Source organism: Lynx rufus, unplaced genomic scaffold (assembly GCF_022079265.1).
Source record: "Lynx rufus isolate CCGP_SWC_20201006 ecotype Redwood Valley unplaced genomic scaffold, mLynRuf1.p SCAF_3, whole genome shotgun sequence".
In the NCBI taxonomy this organism is placed as follows: domain Eukaryota; kingdom Metazoa; phylum Chordata; class Mammalia; order Carnivora; family Felidae; genus Lynx; species Lynx rufus.
Genome location: NW_025814845.1, coordinates 30045667 through 30066824, shown reverse-complemented (window position 1 = coordinate 30066824; position 21158 = coordinate 30045667). Strand labels below are relative to the sequence as shown.

The window sequence follows — 21158 nt, the reverse complement described above, 5'->3', positions numbered from 1 at the left end:
ATATCCAGTTCAGGGATGAGCAGCCCAGTTCGTTTGTTATGGACTGATTGTTTGTGTCCATCCCCACCCCCCAAATTTATTTCAAAACCCTCCCCTGGGGCACCTGGGTGGCTCAGTCGGTTAAGCCTCTGACTCTTGATCTCAGGTCAGGTCTTGATATCAGAGTTGTGAGTTTGAGTCCCGCATAGGGTTCCACACTGGGCATGGAACCTACTTAAAAACGAAAATGAAAACAAAAAGCCCTCCCTTCAATGTGATGGTACTGGGAGGTGGGGCCTTTGGGAAGTGATTAGGATTGGATGAGGGCTCCTTCCTCATAAATGGGATTAGTGCCTGTATAAAAATCATGAGGGAGATTATTGCTATCTGCTCTGTGCCTTGTGAGGATGCAATGAGAAATCAGTAGTTTGCAAACTGGAAGAGGGCCCTCATTAGAATTCAAGCATGCTGACACTGTGATCTCTGACTTCGAGCCTCTAGAACTATGAAAAATAATTTCTGTTGTACATAAGCCACTCAGTGTATGTATTTTGTTGTAACAGCCCAAACAGACTATGACAGCATTAAAAAAGAAAATCGTCATAAACTATGGAAAGTTTGTCTTTGTTTCCCTATTATCCCCCACTCTCTTTTCCCTACTTCCACTGTAGAAGCATAACAATTTGTCTAATAGAGACCCAACTTCAGTCTCCCTCATGTTAAGATGCAAAACACAAGTTAGAGGTTTGTAAACAAATCCTTCAATCCATTGTCCTCCCTGCATTTTTTAAAGTAGTTGTTGTGTTTAGTCCAGTTATAATTGCCTATTAATCTACTCCTTAAGGGGAAAAAGGAATATGATAAGCCCAGTCCATTGAATGTGATGTTTCTTTGCCCATTGTTGTACCATGTGGGCAAAGAAGTGAGTACTTTGATCTGAAGAAATGTAACTAAGAGGGCCAAACTGATACAGTATTCTTGTTCTAGCTTTTTGGTAGTTTTTTTAAATGTTTATTTTATTTTAATTAATTAATAAATTTATTTATTCATTATTTTATTTTAAATATTTTATTTATTTATTCATTTATTTATTTATAATATGAAATTTATTGTCAAGTTGGTTTCCATACAACACCCAGTGCTCATCCCAACAGGTGCCCTCCTCAATGTCCATCTCCCACCCTCCTCTCCCTCCCACCCCATTCATTTATTTCTGAAAGAGTGACAGAGAATGAGCAGGGGAGGGGCAGAGAGAAAAGGAGACATAGAATCCAAAGCAGGCTCCAGACTCTGAGCTGTCAGCACAGATGCGCTGGAACCCATGAACCATGAGATCATGACCTGAGCCAAAGTCAGATGTTTAACCGACTGAGCCACCCAGGCACCCCAACTTTTTGGTAGTTTTAAAAACAGCAGCCTCAGTCACTAGGCATGCGAAACCAAATCCAGAATATGTATCAAGTTCTGTCAATATCCAGCTAAGTTCCCTGGAGCAATAGATAAAGGGTCAATATTATTTACTTGCCAGCTATGCACTGGACCTTCTCCCCTGGGAATACTTCCAAAGGCTAATTGTAAACAGAACTGTTATTAACAATCTGAGTTTCAGTGAAGGCCACTGGTACATTTCATCATGTGGTCCATTGCTACATGGCTTGAGTTCCCTAATGTCAACTCATTTCATTGACCCACGTTGATTTGCATAAAGTTTCTTTGGTGAGCAGCAACATGTTTCACTTTTGTTTGTCTTTGGAACTTACATAAAGATTTTCAAAGAGTGGTACTCCTTTTATCATCCAACCATTTCTGTCCCACTTACTAGACCAAATTGTGAATCTGCTGGTAATAGCCCAAGAGTCAATATACACTCAAAGAGCAGGACTTCTTTTTGTATCCAATTCTACCACTGACAGGAATACCACATATAAATTAGCCCCCTGGACCCACTTGTTCCTCTCTTCTTTCACAAGCATTTTGCCGTTTACTGGACACTGGTGGGCCACTGCTTTCCATGATCTTATATTCTGGAACTGCTACCAGTGAACCAGCTTGACTGCCTGATATCCTTGAATAATCAATCGGTTGAAATGAGGGACCCAGTTCTGCAATAGCAGTAGGCAAGGCCTGGCTTAAGTAGCTCTAAAGATTCTCATTTTCCATCTCCAATTAGTGCTGGTCAAAGAGACAATTAATATATTATTCCTTTTTTTAATTTAGTTTTTAAAATATTTTTTAATGTTTATTCATTTTTGAGAGAGACAGAGACAGAGCATGAGTTGGGGAGAGGCAGAGAGAGAGGGAGACACAGAATCTGAAGCAGGCTCCAGGCTCTGAGCTGTCAGTAGACAGCCTGATGCGGGGCTTGGACTCATGAACCGCAAGATCGTGACCTGAGCCGATGTCAGGCATTTAATTGATTGAGCCCCCCACTTTTTTAAAAAAAAATATTTTTTTAATGTTTACTCATATTCCTTTTTAAATTTTACCTGGTAGGGATAGAAATTTCTATTAAAATTTTTATCTATGCCAATTATACATTAATGTAAAAAAATAGTTCTACAACATACATTTTAAAAATCACACATTCTAAATTTTAACCGTATTTTAATTTTTATACCTTTTATAGTAGCATTCCATATCCCTTAAATTAATTCTATCACTCTCAGAGGCTGATTAGCAAGCCTAACTAGTATTGTACATTGTACTCCCGTATTCAGTAGACCTAAAAGTTTATTTTTTACCTCCAGGCCATTTTATCCAGTCTTGGTGTTCATCTGATATACTAAAACAGAACATGAGGGAAGATCCAAGTGATTATCTTGAGCTGAGTATTATAAGAAACATGAGCTCATACAAAAAAATGATTGGATAAAATACCCTCCAGACAAACATTTTTTAATTAGCGGTGAAGGTTGCATAGGCTAATTGACTCTTCATTTATTACACACTTAGATGTCTTACTGACAGGAAGGATTCTCAAAGATTGTCAGTGTGTAATGGTGTAACAAGATTTGATCAGAGAAAGTACTACTGGAAACGATACAGGATTTGTTATAGAATTTGACTTTACACAACTGTGAAAACTGGTTAAGTAGTTTCTATATGGCTTTTACTTCTGTGTCTGGTGCTGGGCCTGAAGCCAGCATGGCAGGAAATCCAGATGGAAAAAATGAAGTGGGGAGGGGCAAAGATAAACTGGAACCCCTGAGGACAAGCTGGAATCTGCTTAGGTCCCTTACCACCTCTAAGCCTCTAACTTCAGTGATGCATTAACTAGCAACAGAAGCTAGTAAGTTATGAAGCTAAATGCGCAGCTGACCCAGGAATCAGAGTTAGAGAAGCTAAAGGAAGAGATACTTGGGGCACCCGGGTGGCTCAGTCAGTTAAGCGTCTGACTTTAGGTCATGATCTCACAGTTTGTGAGTTCAAGCCCCACGTCGGGCCCTGTGCTGACAGCTCAGAGCCTGGAGCCTGCTTCAGATTCTGTGTCTTCTCCTGTCTCTCTGCCCCTCCCATACTCATGCTCTGCCTCTCTCTCTGTCTCTCAATAGCAAATAAACATTAAGAATTTTTTTTTAATAAAAAAAAATAAAGGAGGAGATCCAGCAGGAGACAAAGTTGCTTTGGACCCAGCTGCTGCATCACACCTCCACCGTGAGCCAACAAATCAGAGACCATGGGTGTGAACTACAACGGTAGGTAGTACCTGTACTAATCCTTTGAGTGTAAAAAGAAGATGATAATGGGTGAGTTATATGGTTATATGGAGAGTGAATTATGTCTCAATATTTTTTTTAAGATGGCTGCTTTTTCACCTTTGTCTTCCAAATCTCACCCAAAATGTCTCTTGTGGTCCAGGCTAACATGTAAATATGTAAGGAAGAAAATTTCTGGAAATAAGTTCTTGCTTAACTAAGTTAACACAGTAAAAATCCACCACAAATGTTTTCTGTTAGCTTATGTAAATTTTGTTTAAAAAGTAAACTTTGAAGCTAGGTGGAGAATCCATGCCTTAGCTCTAATGAATCATCACTGGATATAAGTAAAAGGTTCTACCAATATCTTTGCAGTTTAAAAAATGGTATGTTTATACAAGAAAATATAGGACTAAATAATACTGAAAAGTGTTGCATTTTTTATCTGTAAAGAATAATATGAAATATTACTGTATTCAGAAAAATGATTTTTGAAAAAGCTTATTTATTTTGAGAGAGACAGAGATAGTGTGAGTGGGGGAGAGGCAGAGAGCAAGAGGGAGAGAGAGCAAATCCCAAGCAAGCTCCGCACTGTCAGCACAGAGCCTGACATGAGGCTCAAACTCACGAGACTGTGAGATGATGATCTGAGCCAAAACCAAGAGTCGGACGCTTAACTGACTGAGTTACCCAGGTGCCCCTAGGATACATGATTTAAAAAAAAATAAATATAGCTTACTTCCTGGACATCTCTCAGATGCCAGAGCAGATTAACCTATGACTATTCATATTCAGGTCATGAGATGACAGGTAGCTCTGGTGGACATTAAATAAGTATGATGATAATGAGTTTAGAAATTAAGTGATGCATGAGTTTTGCATAGACACATTTCCCAATCAGAGGTTGAATCTATCAAAAAGATGGGAGAAAATAGTCTTTTCAAAAAAAAGGTACTGGGACAACTGTTTCTCTGCATGCAAATGAATGAAATTGGACCCCTAACTCATAATATATAAAAATTAATTCAAAATGGATCATATCCTAAAAGCTAAAGCAATAAAACACACAGAAGAAAACATAGGGGTAAATCTTCATGACATAGTTTCTTAGGTATGACCAAAACACAAGTGACAAAAGTAAAAATACATAAACTGGACTTTATCAAATTAAAACTTTGAAGCGTTTCACTTCAAAGGACAAAGAAGTGTTGCTTCCAAGGACACTATCAAGAAAGTGAATGGATAACCCTCTGAATAGAAGAAAATATTTACAAATCATATATCTGATAAGGGAGTTGTATATGAAATATACAAAAAATGCTTACAAATTAACAATAAAAAGACAATTTGATTTAAAAAAATGTGTAAAAGAGGAGTGCCTGCCTGGGAGTGGCTCAGTCCCCACTGATTTAAAAAAATATGTAAAAGAGGAGTGCCTGCCCACTGAGTGGCTCAGTCGGTTAAGCTTCTGACTCTTGATTTCAGCTCAGATCATGATCTAGAGGTTCATGGGTTCGAGCCCCATATCAGGTTCTGCAATAACAGCATGGAGCCTGTTTGGGACTTTCTCTCTCTCTCTGCCCCTCTCCTGCTCTCTCTCTCTCTCAAAATAAATAAATAAAATGAACTTTAAAAAAATGAGTGAAAGATATGAATAGACATTTCTCCAAGGAAGACATGCAAATGGCCCATAAGTACATGCAAAGATGTCCCACATAATTAGTCATTAGGGAAATGCAAGTCAAAATCACATTGAGATACGGCTTCATATCCAATAGGTGGCTAAAAAACAAAAGAGAATAACAAGTTGGTAGAATTATGGTACAGGAATGCAGAATGTATGTGGAATGCATGGAACTCTCATACATTGCTGGTAGGATTGTAAAATGGTATAGTCATGTTGGAAGCCAGTTTGATAGTTATTCAAAATGCTGAGCTTAAGGTTAGCCTAAAATTGCCCCAGCAATTCCACTGCTAGGCCAGAATAGGCAAATCCACAGAAACAGAAAGTATAGTCGTGGTTTCCTGGGGCAGGAAGAAGGAGGTGCATGGAAAGTGATTCTTAATGCTTATGTGGTTTCTTGTTGGAGTGATTAAAATGTTCTGAAAGTAGATAGTAGTACTGATTGCACAAATCTATGAATATACTAAAAAGTATAAATTGTGCACTTTATACATTAATGTATTGTATACTTCCGTAAAATTTGGTTAGTATATCAAACCTCCTTCAGGTGGGCACCTTTGTGTGACTAGCACCATGAATGCCTAATAAACATGTATTTCATACGGCAAAAAAGGCATTTGGGCAGTGTTGTGATGGTAAACAACTGGCTGGAGGAGGTGGGAGTAGCCCTTGATTTGTAGCATTTGCCAATGTCCATGGTGTAAATATTCCTACTATGCCAACTTCAAGCTACTAGTGTGACATCACTGAACTTGCAGCTGAGAATAGATAGGCACAATTGATTCTCATTGGGAAGGAGAAAGTGTGAAGTGGCTCTGGCAACCACTAGCTATTGATAATGTAAGTTTAATAGGTACATGGAAAGAATAATAGAGAATCAGAAATACAGGGCGCCTGGGTGGCTCAGTCAGTTAAGTGTCCGACTTTGGCTCAGGTCACGATCTCACGGTTCATGGGCTCTGTGTTGACAGTGCAGAACCTGCTTGGGATTCTCTCTCTCTCCCTCTATCTCTCTGCCCCTCCCCCACTTGCATATTTTCTCTCTCTCTCTCTCTCTCAAAATAAATAAATAAACTTTATATAAAAAAAGAATCAGAAATACACTGCTGCAACATGTACCTCCTGAAAGACTGTTGGGAACTTCTCAAACTTCTGATTTAGACACTGATCTTTAGACATAATGCAGTATATTGAACTCTTGCTTGTTAGGATGATCAATAATGAACTCTTCACAGAAGAGCGAAAAGCAAAGTTAAATAAATTTAAAAATATCACGCATTGCTATGAAAAACACCCAAAAATAAATACATTTTTGAGGAAATACAAGTTATGGATCAATGTTTACAAAAGTAAAGGGGAAAATATAATAAACAATAACAATGACTTAGTTTCAAAAACTATCAATATATGGTTAATCTGTACTGATAATGCTCTTTTTCTCACCTATACTACCATCCATTTTCCTCCTCCTGATTATTTTGCAAATTCCAGACATCATACTTCGTCTATAATATTTTATTATGTGTCTCTAAAAGAGCTCTATTTTTTTAAGATTTTATTTTTAAGTGATCTCTACACCCAACATGGGCCTCAAACTTACAACCCCGAGATCAAGAGTCACATGCTCCACTGACTGAGCCAGCCAGGCACTTCAAAGAACTCTACTTTTAACATAGTCACAGTAGCCTTATCATACAGAAAATATTAATATAAATTTCTTAATATCATAAGAAATCCAGTTAGTATTCAGAATTTCCCATTGTCTTATAATTTTTGACAGTTTTTCAAATAAGGATTCAAATAAAGTGTATAAACTGTGATTGGTTCCATGGAATTTTTTTACAAAGGCTTTTTGTGCTCAAAGAATTTTGAAAAACTTTTTTTTGCACTAATAATTTCAAGTTAATATACAAGAGTATATTGGCTTCAATAATATAGCACATGGCCACATTCACTACCCCTACTACCAGAAGTTTTTCAGTCAAATCCTTAACCTCTTATCATTTCCTCTATAAATCATCACTGTGCATCTTTAAAATATAAAAATATCTTAAAGTTTAACAAAAACCACAAAACTATTGTCATGTCTTAAAAAATATCAATATTTCTTGGATATTATTAAATACCCAGTTAGTGTTCATATTTTTCCAACTTTCCCCAAATTTTTTAGCAGTTGGTTTATTCAAGTCAACATCCAAATAAGGTTTACGTATTAAATTAGCTTGTTGTCTCTTAAGTCTCTTTTTATCTATAGGTCTTTTTCATCTTTTTTTTAAGAAACATGATAGTTTGTCCTATAGAGTTTTGTATATTTTAGATTTTGCTGTTTATATCCTTGTGGTATTATTATATTTGATCTGATTCAGGTTAGGTTTTTTTTTCCCCCCAAAATACCTGAGGTAGTGATGTGTGTTCCTATTACATCTCAACAAGAGGCACAAATGTCTGGCTATTTCTCTTTTTGTGATATTAAGATTAATCAGTGGTTCAGGTTAATTAATTCAATGGTCAGTTTAAGTATTCTTTTTTTTTTAATGTTTATTTATTTATTTTTCAGAGAGAGAAAGAGCATGTGCATGAACAGAGGAAGGGCAGAGGGAGGAACACAGAGAAACCCAAGCAGGCTCTGCACTGTCAGCACAGAGCCTGATGCAGCAGGGCTCGAACTCACGACCTGTGAGATCATGACCTGAGCCGAAATCAAGGGTCAGAAAATTAACTGACTGAGCCATCCAGGTGCTCTGGTCAGCTTCAGCATTCTATCAGCTTTTTATGTAAGGATGTTAACAACCATTGATAATCACTGCCTATATCCATTATTTCACTGGAGGTTGCAAAAGGGTAATATTCTAACACTATCATTTCTTTTTTATTTTTTTAGCTGAAAATTTTTAGCTGAAATTTTCTCTATAGAGATAATCTTTCTTTTACCAGTGATTTATTCCAAGGTATAGTTAATTTGGTAAAAATAGGATAAATGCTTGATTCTTTCTAATTATTTAATATTTTCATGATGGGCTAGTTCCCTGGCATTTTTCAAAGGCAACCAAAGAAGTTAAAAACTTTTTATTATTATTATTAGGAGCATATGAACTTTAATACATTTGATATGTTGTAATCCAAATTATTTAGCTTTTTGATCTCAAATTGATCAAAAAATGACAAATCTGTGGGTCAGTGGTCAAGTTGGATCCTAAGTTTTTCTTCCTTCCTTCCTTCCTTTCTTCCTTCCTTCCTTCCTTCCCTCCTTCCTTCCTACCTTTTTCTTCCTTCCTACATTTTCTTTTTCTTTCTTTCTTTCTTTCTTTCTTTCTTTCTTTCTTTCTTTCTTTCTTTCTTTCCTTCGAGAGCAAGTGAGCCAGGGAGAGGAGCAGAGGGAGAGATAGAATCTTAGGCAGGCTCCACGCTCAGCACAGAGCTTGACTATGGGACCAATCCTACACCACTAGGATCATGACTTGAGCCAAAGTCAAGAGTTTGACACTCAACTGATTGAGCCACCTTGGTGCCCCACTCCTAAGTTCTTTTAGTATGATTTTTGATAACTTTGGTGTAATAAGATGTTCATGCTCATCTTGTACTTTTCCTGTTCCAAACTTGCAAGGAACCCTGGTTCCTGTTAGTGGGAAATGATTTTCAGAGACCATAATCTAGGTGTTTGGGGTGCTCATTGCCATTGAGTTGGTTATTGCTTCTAAGCCTTTTCAGTGGTCTACAGATTTTTTTAATGTGCAATGGGGGGGGGAGGGGAAATCTGAGCAATAAGATTTAGTCTGAATAGAATAGGTGGAAATTAGAGATATGTCATCTTTCTACCATGTACCATCATTTTGTCTTTTTAAAGATGCCTGAAATCTATTTTTTTATTAAGAAATTTTTTAACGTTTATTTATTATTGAGAGACAGTGAGACAGAACATGAGCATGGGAGGGGCAGAGAGAGGAGGAGACACAGAATTCGACGCAGGCTCCAGGCTCTGAGCTGTCAGCACAGAGCCCGACGTGGGGCTGGAACTCATGAGCCGTGAGATCATGACCTGAGCCGAAGTCGGTCGCCCAACCGACTGAGCCACCCGGGCACCCCAAGATGCATGAAATCTTTAAAAAAATCTTAATTAGCTTTAATGTTTCAGATTTATTTGGACTTGAAAAATGAATTAGAAATTATGAAATTACTTAGCCGACCTTAATATTTTTTAAAAATGTTTATTTATTTTTTTAATATATGAAATTTATTGTCAAATTGGTTTCCATACAATGTTTATTTATTTTTGAGAGAGAGCAAGCAAGTGGGGGAGGGGCAGAGAGAGAGGGAGACAAGATCTGAAGCAGGCTCTGTGCTAAGAGCAGGGAACCTAGTGTGGGGCTCGAACTCACAAGCCTCAAGATCATGACCCGAGCTGAAGTTGGATACTTAACTGACTGAGTCACCCAGGCAACCCTGACCCTTAACATTTTAAACCACTTACAATAAACTTCGTGGATAGCAATTTTTCTATTAAAACATTTTTAAGTTATTATAGAAACAAGCTCTTCTGCTGTTAAGCCTCAGGCCACTTCTTAGCCTCAGACTAGCTAACTGTGCTCTCCTTTCCCTATTTTTTTTTTTTTTTTACATTCCCCAGGGATTCATTTGACTGTAATTTTCTTTTTATTTATTTATTTTTTTTTCCACGTTTATTTATTTTTGGGACAGAGAGAGACAGAGCATGAACGGGGGAGGGGCAGAGAGAGAGGGAGACACAGAATCGGAAACAGGCTCCAGGCTCTGAGCCATCAGCCCAGAGCCCGACGCGGGGCTCGAACTCACGGACCGCGAGATCGTGACCTGGCTGAAGTCGGACGCTCAACCGACTGTGCCACCCAGGCGCCCCTGTAATTTTCTTTTTAAAGGCCTTCCTCCAAGTACTGAGTGGAAAGAGGAATGAGAGAGTCTTTTGGAAATATTTTATATCTTGCTCTGGGTGGCAGTTATGTGAGTGTTCACATATGTAAAAATTCAAATTGTATACTTAGATTTTTTTTAACATTTATTTATTTTTGAAAGAGAGAGATAGAAAGCAAGTGGGGGAAGGGCAGAGAGAGAAGGAGACACAGAATCCGAAGCAGGTTCCAAGCTCTGAGCTGTCAGCACAGAGCCCGACGTGAGTCTCAAATCCACAAACCGGGAGATCATGAGCCAAAATCGGATGCTCAACCGACTGAGCCACCCAAGCGCCCCTACTTAGGTTTTTATTTATTTTTTTTTTTATTTTATTTTTTTTGTTTTTCTCTAGAGTTCTATTTCTATTCTTGTATTCAAAAAATCTTCCCTGTTTATGTTCAAAATAAACAACTATATCATTACTTCCTGTGTTTTACTTCAATTGCAGTATACTTGGAATATAGATGTACTTGGAAAAGTCAAGAGTACATCAAAACTACTACAAGAGTTTTGAAAATTACAGTTAATGTTTCAGAAGAAATCTGCTCAGGTTTGCAGGTTCTTTATCTTTCCATTAAAAGATGAAAAAAGGCCATCCTAGCCATGCTTCACATTTAATCAGATTCTTCAATATTAATGCATAAAAGCTTTGGAATAAATCAGTCTCAACCAGGAACAGTTTGTGTTAGAAAAAACTAGAGTAAAAGCTAACATTCAATTTTCCATGTTTGGAATGTCTGAGAAAGCATTTTTTGACTATTAAAAAAGTTTATTTAACAAAAAAGTTCAATATGAAAATGCATGACCTGATTTTTATATTGTAGTAAAACTGGTGCTATGAAGGGGACACGTGGAAGCAGTTGGTTTCTTCTGGTGAACACACCCATTGTTTATACTCGTTCCAAGGCTTCTAACATGATGATACTATTTCCTCGAATTACCACCATTCCAATATTGTTCTGTTGCCTACTAGTTGCCATCTCCACACATTCATCTATTACAAGATTCATAAAGGGATCGAACCCCCGCAATATTCCTTGGACATGTCTGCCACCATTTAATTTCAATGATAATTTCTTGTCCATAAATTTTTTCAACTCAGGAGGGTGAGCTTTGCTCATGATGCTTGCTCGGCGAGCTCAAAGATGCCTCCAAACGGAATTCGTGGAGTCCTTCACGCTCCCTACCTAGGTTTTTAATATGGATTCCCAGTTATCCCAGCACCAGCACTCCACACAGTGATTTGCTTTCAGGAGGCACTCAGTTTATTTGAACTGAACCATGATGCAATTCAAGTCTCAGCATAAGGACTTGACCTTCTATAAGTGCTTGATAGGGATTTGATATTGTTGATAGTGAGGACTACTCGTATATTCGGAACCATCTTCTGGGCCAAAAAAACATTTTGCCTAGAAGTTAGGTACATAATGATTAACTAAAATTACAGTTACTCCAAATGAGTACTTTCTCATTTTGTTCTTGAGTTTTTTTGTTTGTTTGTTTTTAAGGATATTCCGTAAATAATTTAATGGGAGATAAAATACGTAACCACTTTTGCCAACTATAGTCATGTCATAATGGCAATTAAATTTTATATTAAACATCATTCAGTATCATAGGACAATGACATTTTTCCTGAGATTTTTACCTCAAAATGGAAGATTTGGTCAGGAAATGGAACATGTCTTCTCTTACAACGGGTCAGTTTCCCTACTTTGGTGTTATCATCAAAATATTGGTTGCAGATAACTATGCTGTAATGTCTCTCACTTAACTTCCACCTATCCACTTCTTTTTTGTTTTTAAGTTTATTTTTTTAAAAAAGGTTTTTTTTTAATCTTTATTTAGTTTTGAGAGAGCGAGCAAGCAGGGGAGGGGTAGAGAGACAGAGGGGACACAGAATCCAAAGCAAGCTCCAGGCTCTGAGCTGTCAGCACAGAGCCTGACGTGGAGCTCGAACTCACGGAAGCAACTTCATGACCTGAGTTGGAGTCAGATGTCCAACCGACTGAGCCACCCAGGTGCCCTAAGTTTATTTTTGAGAGGGAGAAAGGGAGCCTGGGGGAGGGGCAGAAAGAGAGAGAGAGAAAGAATTCTAGGCAGGCTCCATACTGTCAGTGCAGAGACCGACTTGAGGCTCAATCCCACAAACTGTGAGATCATGACCTGAGTCAAAATCAAGAATTGGACGCTTAATGAACTGAGCCACCCAGGCACCCCTCCTTTTCTTTAAGTGAGCTTGCCCATGCCTCCTGATCCAAGAGTTTGCTCACACATAATATTGCTCTTCAGTCCCTAGTCAATTGGACCAGGAGTAGATTATGCTGGGCTAATTGGTTTTTCTCTCCTCAGAATTTGGAATTGAATTTCTTTAGATTGCTTGAGCTGGAGATAATACATAGCCTGTGTGGGTATGCATTGCATGTGCATTTGCACAGGTGTGGTGATGGGGCAGTTGTCTAGGGCCCTGCTATACCATGTGGTAAAACTTGACTCTTGAGAAACTTGCCATTCTGAACAGTAGAAATACACACTGCCCCATTACTCAGCTGACACTCCCTTCTCTCAGCTTTACCCACTTTCTCATGTCTTTTTTTAAATTTTAAAAATTTTATTTATGTATTTATTTTTAAGTAAACTCTATGCCCTATGTGGGACTTGAACTCATGACCTTGAGATCAAGACATGCATGTTCTACTGACTGAGCCAGCCAGGCACCCCTCTCATGTATCTTTTTCCTTTTTTTTTTTTTAATGTTTATTTGCTTATTTATTTTGAGAGAGAGTGCAAGTAGGTGTGGGGCAGAGAGAGAGGGAATGAGAGAATCCCAGGCAGGCTCTATCCCGATGTGGGGCGCATCTCACAACCGTGAGATCACGACCTGAGCCGATACCAAGAGTCAGATGCTCAACCAACTGAACCACTCAGGTGCCCCTCATGTCTCTTCTTCTATTCCCTAGCAGTATCAGGTGACTGGCTTAGCAAGTTTTAGACCAGAGGCAATCACTGATTCTCAACTTATTGAAGCATGTAATGGTTCAGAGGGTTCAAACACCCTTACTTTTTGAATGATTCTTTTGGTAACTCCCTTCCTGGTCTTGAGGAAGGAGAAAATTCTCTACCCTCCCTCACAATGTAAGGAGAGATAATACCCTCTCTTTAGAATACTGTATTCCCTCCAAAATACAACTTTTATTGTTTCTGTCTTCTCTTATGTGAGAGAGGGGGGAAATGGTGGTGGTAGTGCGAATTTTCTCAACTAGTACCTCTCACTAGACCCAATGGGGGAGGGATAGACTCCAAAAGCTGGTGCTTCCTCAAACACAGAATGGGATGTGGGAGGGTAATCTTTTTTTTTTTTTTTTAAGTGATCTCTACACCCAATGTGGGGCTTGAATTCATGACCTTATGATCAAGAGTCCCATGCTCCACTGACCAGCCAGGTGTCCCAGGGGAGGGTAGTCTTTAGTACCATGTATTCTTAGCTGTGGGCTCAAAAACAGGACCCTATTTCACCTAAAATGAAATAATCCCTGACACAGACAATGAATTGAGTTGGATTCCTTCTAAATTCTGTTTCATACAATTAAAGCAGAAGTGCAACATTTGTGGTAGAGACTTGCAAATACGTGTATAAGACTAATATTACAAATCATGCAGAATTGGTTGGTTTTTTTAATACTCTGGTTCATTACTATTTACAGGGCATTTTAATATATATTATGTCATTTAATTAAATGCCCAGGACGTTGCTGACCCATAAGCCTATGGGATTGAGACCATGAACATTCCAGACCATCCCTGATATCCCAGTTTACTTTCCTATGATCTTTCCTTCTCAAGGCACACAGCCTCCTTCCCAGAGCCACAGGATTTCTAGTCATAGCTGATCCTAGACTAAAGCCTAATTCAGGAAAGGAACATCTTTTCACCTATTTTAATCTCCCATTAATTTGACATTTAGGTTCTTAAAAAGCACAATTTCATTTGGAATGCACTTCAGGATTTTTGTACCATCTGCATGTCTACCTTTATTTATCTTTGTTACATATAAGAAGAGTACATTTTAAAATTTAAAGTGCATAGTATAATGTTGATTTTCACTAGCAAGGGAAAGTCAAATAGGTGGCCATGGAAGGGGCCCAGTGGAATTCCTGCACTTCTTGACTCTTCCCTGATTCTGTTTCTTCCTCTTTATAATTTTTATAATCTTTGCTAGTGTGGCATTTTGGAATATGGCTGAAGCTAAAAGTCTGTGGATTTAGTTAGACAAAGAGATAATATCCAGGAATAGAAAGAGGCACTTACAATCCTCCTGTAATGCTTGGGGTCCCTTCAAGATTTATAATTCTACATAACACGTTAGGAGAAAGAATATCCCATTAGCAGAAGATGCTATCTTTTACAATTTAAAGAGGCTGAAATACTTTTGTGACTGAAATATTTAACTCCAGTTAGGTGGAGATTGGGGAATAAAAACAGACATAGCTAAATAACTGTCAGAACTCAATAATCTTTAGTTTGCTTTTTTTTTAATTTTTTATTTTGAGAGAGGAGAGGGAGAGAGAAAAATCCCAAGCAGGCTCCAGGCTGATAGTTTGGAGCCTGACATGAAGCTTGATCTCACAAATCATGAAATCATGATCTGAGCCAAAATCAGGAGTCAGATGCTCAGCCGACTGAACCACACAGATGCTCCTCTAGTTTTATTTATGTGTATATGTTTAATGTGTTCCAGAGAATGAAATAAGTAATATATTTTATTTTTTTAAGATTTTATTTTTAAGGAATCTCTACACCCAGTGTGTGACTTGAATCCGCAACCCCAAGATTGAGAATTGCATGCTCTACCAACTAAGCCAGCCAGATGCCCCTTAGTAATATCTTCTAAAAGGAAGAAATGTGAGAGGATTCTATCCCTCACCCCTTCTCTGTCTCTCTCCCACTTGCTCTCTCTCTCTCTCTCTCTCTCTGTTTCTCAAAATAAAAACCCATTTTTTTTTAAAGGAAGAAATGTAAAAGGGCAAAGGGCAACCATACTGAAGCTATCACACTGCTTCTCCACACTTATTAAACATTATCCACACTTACTTAAACATTATCTGCAACGTTAGAGGACAAATAGTTTACCTTTAATTTTCTTCACCCTAAATGCCTTTCTTTTTCAAATTTCTACTCAAGAAACTTTGATCTTTTCCTTCATCAGATCCCCTTCTTCCATATCTATTACACAAAAATTTGAAAAACCATTCTAGAAATTTTATGTTAATTTTATTACTTTCTAAAAAATTAGCAAATAGATTACTATTAATTATTATATAGAAAAAAATGAACATACAAAATCTTGTTTGGCTCTCTTTGCAGTTTTTTTCTTTTTTGAGAGAGAGAGAGCAAGAGAGCATGTTTGCCCACAAGCAGGGGAGGGGCAGAGGGAGAGAGAGAATCTTAAGCAGGCTCCATGCCCCACACAGGGTCCAAGGCGGGGGGCTTGATCCCACAATCTGAGCCGAAATCAAGAGTCAGACGCTTAACTGACTGAGCCACCCAGGCACTCCTCCCTTTGCAGTTTTAAATTACAAAGATACAACTCATGTTCTCTATCTGAGGAAATAGCATGATAGTAATATAACAGCAAACTCTTCAAAATATGAGTAATTTGATTTATTCTGATGACTATAAAAGTGAATAGACTTTCTCAAGATCTAATTCTCTTGAATTTAAGTTGTATAAAACCATCTTCAACTGGCTAACATTAAGGTTTTACACTTGAGTAATAAAACAGCTCTAATGTGAATTTGCAGTGCCTCATTAACTTCCAAAAAACTGTACAAGCATTGTTGACCAAAATTAATCCCAAGTAAATTAAGAGTTTACATATAAAAAATAATTGAGAATTTAGAAGAAATTAGAAATAAATATTCATTAAATGTTTGGATCTGTATTTTCTTTGTAGGCCACATGATTTTCATATTCATAAATGTGCCCCTACTGACCAACACACAGTAGGTATTTATTCAACAAACATCTGCTGAACTGAATATAACCTAGGCTTAGAAGAAAAAAAACCTTAAAGGAAACTAGGAAATATTTTACTAAATTTTAAAAATTTAATTTCAGCACATTAAAAATTATAGTTACTAAAAAGCAACTGTAAAACATTGGAAGCAAATATGGTAAAGAGTAGAGATCTTTCTTAAATATTTCATACAAATTGCTAAAACATAAAAATATAAACCTCTCTGAACTTCAAGTTATCTCAGGCATTTTAACAGTTTGTAAACTGTTTTAATAGATTCAAAACCTTTACATCTGAGATAAAACCTCAGTCTCCAACACTGGAATGAATGGATTAATCTTAAGAACAAAGCCCAATACTCTCAGAATATTAATATTAAAAAACATAGTAAATCTTTTTTTAGTGTTTATTTATTTTGAGAGGGAGAGAGAGAGCACAAGGAGGGGAGGGGCAGGGAGAGAGGGAGAGAGAGAATCCCAAGCAGACGCAGGGCTCAAACCCATAAATCATGAGATCATGACCTGAGCCGTAGTCAAGGGTCAGATGCTTAACTGACTTAGCCACCCAGGCACCCCAAAACACGATAATTCTTAATATGCTTAGTTCAGACTGTAGTTCAACTGCTGATATATTTTTAAAATCTCAAACGTGATATGATCAGGAATGATCTCATTTCCTAACACAACCGTCTTTACTTTTTAATATTCCCTTTTTTAGTATTAATATTCTTTACCCAGGTGTAATTATAATGTGCATGTTGTGTCATTTTCCCCTTTAACAATAAATAGGTTCCTAAGCATTTTCCCATATGCTGTATGGCAGTCATAATTAAAAATTCATTAAAGAGGGGCACCCAGGTGGCTCAGTTGGTTAAGCATCTGACTCTTGATTTTGGCTCAGGTCACAATCTCACAGTTTGAGACATCAAGTCCTATGTCAGGCTCTGCACTGACAGTGTGGAGCCTGCTTAAGATTCTCTCTCTCCCTCTCTCTCTGCCCCTACTTCACTCATGCTCTCTCTCTCTCTCTCTCAAAATAAATAAATAAACTTAAAAAATTAATTAATGACTTCAACACTGTACTGGAAGTCCTAGCCAAAGCTGTTAGGCTAGAAAAGTAAATAAAAGGCATCCAAATTGGAAAGGAAGTAAAATTATCTCTGTTTGTAGATGATATAATCTTATATGTAGAAAACCCTGAAGATTCCACAAAAAAACCTGTTAGAACTAATAAATGCAGCAAAGTTGCAGGATACAAAATCACCACTCAAAAATCAGTTGCATTCCTATATACTAACAATGAACAATTGGAAAGAAAAATTAAGAAAACAATTCCATTTATAATAGCATCAAAAATGTTTAGGAATAAACTTAATTAAGGAAGTGAAAAACTAATACACTGAAAACTAGAAAACATTGCTGAAAGAAATTAAAGAAAAAAATAAATGAAAATACATCTATCCCATGTTCATGGATTGGAAGATTTTATATTATTAAGATTTACCCAAGGGATACAGGAGTACTGATGCATAGGGGCACTTGTACCCCAATGTTCATAGCAGCACTCTCAACAATAGCCAAATTATGGAAAGAGCCTAAATGTCCATCAACTGATGAATGGATAAAGAAATTGTGGTTTATATACACAATGGAATACTACGTGACAATGAGAAAAAATGAAATATGGCCTTTTGTAGCAACGTGGATGGAACTGGAGAGTGTGATGCTAAGTGAAATAAGCCATACAGAGAAAGACAGATACCATATGGTTTCACTCTTATGTGGATCCTGAGAAACTTAACAGGAACCCATGGGGGAGGGGAAGAAAAAAAAAAAAAAAAAAAGGACGTTAGAGTGGGAGAGAGCCAAAGCATAAGAGACTCTTAAAAACTGAGAACAAACTGAGGGTTGATGGGGGGTGGGAGGGAGGGGCGGGTGGGTGATGGGTATTGAGGAGGGCACCTTTTGGGATGAGCACTGGGTGTTGTATGGAAACCAATTTGTCAATAAACTTCATATATAAAAAAAAATAAATAAATTGAATGCAACCATTCAAAAAAAAAAAAAAAGATGTCAGTACTATCTAAAGTGATCTACATATCAACACACTCCATGTCAAAATCTCAATGACATTTTTTTCAGAAATAGAAAAATCATGCCTAAAATTCATATGGAATCTCAAGGGACCCTGAATAGTCAAAACAATCTTAAAATAAGAAGAAGGGGCACCTGGGTGGCTCAGTTGGTTGAGTGTCCAACTTTGGGTCAGGTCATGATCTCGTGGTCCGTGAGTTTGAGCACCGCATCAGGCTCTGTGCTGACAGCTCAGAGCCTGGAGCCTGTTTCAGATTCTGTGTCTCCCTCTGTCTGCCCCTCCCCCATTCATGCTCTGTCTCTCTCTCTCTGTGTCAAAAATAAATAAGCTTTAAAAAAAATAAGAAGAAAAAAGTTGAAGGTCTCACATTTCTGGATTTCAAAACCTACTCTAGAGCCATAGTAATTGTAATCAAAACAGTGTGGTACTGGCATAAAAACAGATACACACACACACACACGTGATAGTATTCTATCCCAGAAATAAACATTCACGTATATGGTCAGATGATTTTTGACAAGAGTATCCAGATCATTCAATGGGGAAAGAACAATCTCATCAACAAATGGTGCTCAGAAAAATAGATATCCAAATACAGAGGAATGAAGTAGAACCTTACCTTACACTATATAGAAACATCAGCTGAAAATTGATCAAAGATTTAAATTGAGTAGCTAAAACTATTTATATAACTCTTAGAAGAAAACCAGGTAGAGGCACCTGGGTGGCTCGGTTAGTTAAGCATCTGATATTGGCTCAGGTCACGATCTCATGGTTTAGGAGTTCATGCTCTGTATCAGGCTCTGTGCTGACAGCTCAGAGCCTCGAGCCTGCTTTGATTCTCTGTCTCCCTCTCTCTCTGCACCTCCCTTGCTTGTGTGCTCTCTCTCAAAAACAAATATTTTATTTTTTTTTAAATTTTTTTTAACGTTTATTTTTGAGACAGAGAGAGACAGAGCATGAATGGGGGAGGGTCAGAGAGAGAGAGACACAGAATCTGAAACAGGCTCCAGGCTCTGAGCTGTCAGCACAGAGCCCGACACGGGGCTCGAACTCACGGACCGCAAGACCATGACCTGAGCCAAAGTCGGTCGCTTAACCAACTGAGCCACCCAGGTGCCCCAAAAACAAATATTTTGAAAAAAGAGAAGAAAACTGGGGAAAAACTTCATGACATTGGATTTGGCAATGATTTCTTGGATATGACACCAAAAACACAGGCATTTCAAAGAAAAAAAAATTGATAAATTGGACTTTATCAAAATTTAAAACTTTTGTGTAAAGGACACTGTCAATAGAGTGAAAAGGCAACCCATGGTATGAAAGAAAATATTTGCAAATTATATATCTAATAAGGGATTAATATCCTGAATATATAAACAACTCCTACAACTCAAAAACAACAAAAAAAAGAACCACCCAGTTAAAAATTGGGCAAACTACTTGAATAGACATTTCTCTAAAGAAGATATATACAAATTGCCAATAAGCACATGAAAAGATTTTCAACATCACTGTCAGGATAATGCAAATCAAAACCATAATGATACACCACCTCACACCCATTAGGATGGCTGATATGGAAAAAAAAAAAGAAACTGACAAGTGTTGGTGAGGATGTGAAGAAACGAACCCTTATACACTGCTGGTAGGAATGTAAAAGTGTGTAGCCATTGTGGAAAACAGTATGATGGCTCCTCAAAATATTAAATATAGAATAACCATATGCTCCAGCAATTTCGCTTCTGGGTATATGTCTAAAAGAATTGAAAGCGGTGACTTGAATAGATATTTGTACTTCCATGTTCATAGCAGTTTTACAATAAGCCAAAAGGTGGAAGCAACCCAAGTTTTGTTGTCGTTGCTGTTGCTTTGTCTCTTTAGGGAGAGAGAGAAAGAAAGCACAAGCAAGGGAGAGAGACATTTGGGGAGAGGGGGAGAGAGAGAGAGAGAGAGAGAGAATCCCAAGCATGTTCCACACTCAGCACAGACTCCGACGTGGGGCCTGATCCCATGAGCCTGAGACCAAAATTGAGACCAAAATTGAGAATCAGACACTCAACTCAGTGAGCCACCCAGATGCCCCAGAAGCAACCCAAGTTTTTATCAATGGATGAATGAATAAACAAAATGTGGTATATACAGATGATGAAATATTATTATTCAGCTTTAAAAAGGGAGGAAATTCTGCTATATGCTACAACATGGATGACCTTAATTATGCTAACTGAAAGAAGTCAGTCACAAAAGGACATTTTCACTTATTTTAAGTGATGATTCATTTATTCATTTATGATTCATTTATTTTAAGTTTTATTTAAGTAATCTCTACACCTTACATGGGGCTCGAACTCACAATCCTGAGATCAAGAGTCACATGTTCTTCTGACTGAGCCAGCCAGGAACAACCCTGTATGATTCATTTATATGAAGTGCCAAGAGTAGTCAAATTTACAGAGATAGAAAGTGGAATGGTGGTTGCCAGGGACTGGGAGAAGGGGGAATGGGGAATTAGTGTTAACAGGCAGAGTTTTAATTGGGAAAGATGAAAAAGTTCTGGAGATTGATGTTGGTGATTGTTGCACAACATGAATGTATTTAATGCCATAGAACTGTATAATCAAAAGTGGTTAAAATAGTAAATTTCATGCTATATATGTGTAACCACTCTTTATGGATTAAATTAGGTCTCCTCAGATTCATGTGTTGAAGCCCTAACACCCAGTGTGACTATATTTGGAGATAGGGCCTATAAGGAAGTAATTAA

At 37.6% G+C, this 21158-nt stretch overlaps 2 protein-coding genes across 7 annotated transcripts in view; one reads left to right on the top strand and one right to left on the bottom strand.

Moving 5' to 3' along the window:
- SMIM14 (small integral membrane protein 14) overlaps window positions 1-21158 on the top strand; it is a 127472-nt gene that overhangs the window by 21953 nt on the left and 84361 nt on the right. For 5 of the 6 annotated variants that reach the window (XM_047092216.1, XM_047092213.1, XM_047092215.1 and 2 more), the window contains one exon: window positions 3574-3674. The exons of the other annotated variant lie outside the window; for it this stretch is intronic. In XM_047092216.1, the coding sequence (XP_046948172.1) occupies window positions 3656-3674 (19 nt within the window). In that variant the 5' untranslated portion in view covers window positions 3574-3655. The remainder of the gene's footprint in view (window positions 1-3573; window positions 3675-21158) is intronic. 6 annotated transcript variants of the gene reach the window in all.
- Window positions 11030-11511, bottom strand: LOC124521027 (small nuclear ribonucleoprotein G-like). Its single transcript, XM_047092222.1, has one exon. The coding sequence runs from the start codon at window positions 11400-11402 to the stop codon at window positions 11172-11174; it is 231 nt and encodes a 76-aa protein (XP_046948178.1). The 5' UTR covers window positions 11403-11511; the 3' UTR covers window positions 11030-11171.

Excerpts from the sequence above, each read along its gene's own strand:
- LOC124521027 (XM_047092222.1), bottom strand. The coding sequence starts at position 11,402 with ATGAGCAAAGCTCACCCTCCTGAGTTGAAAAAATTTATGGACAAGAAA.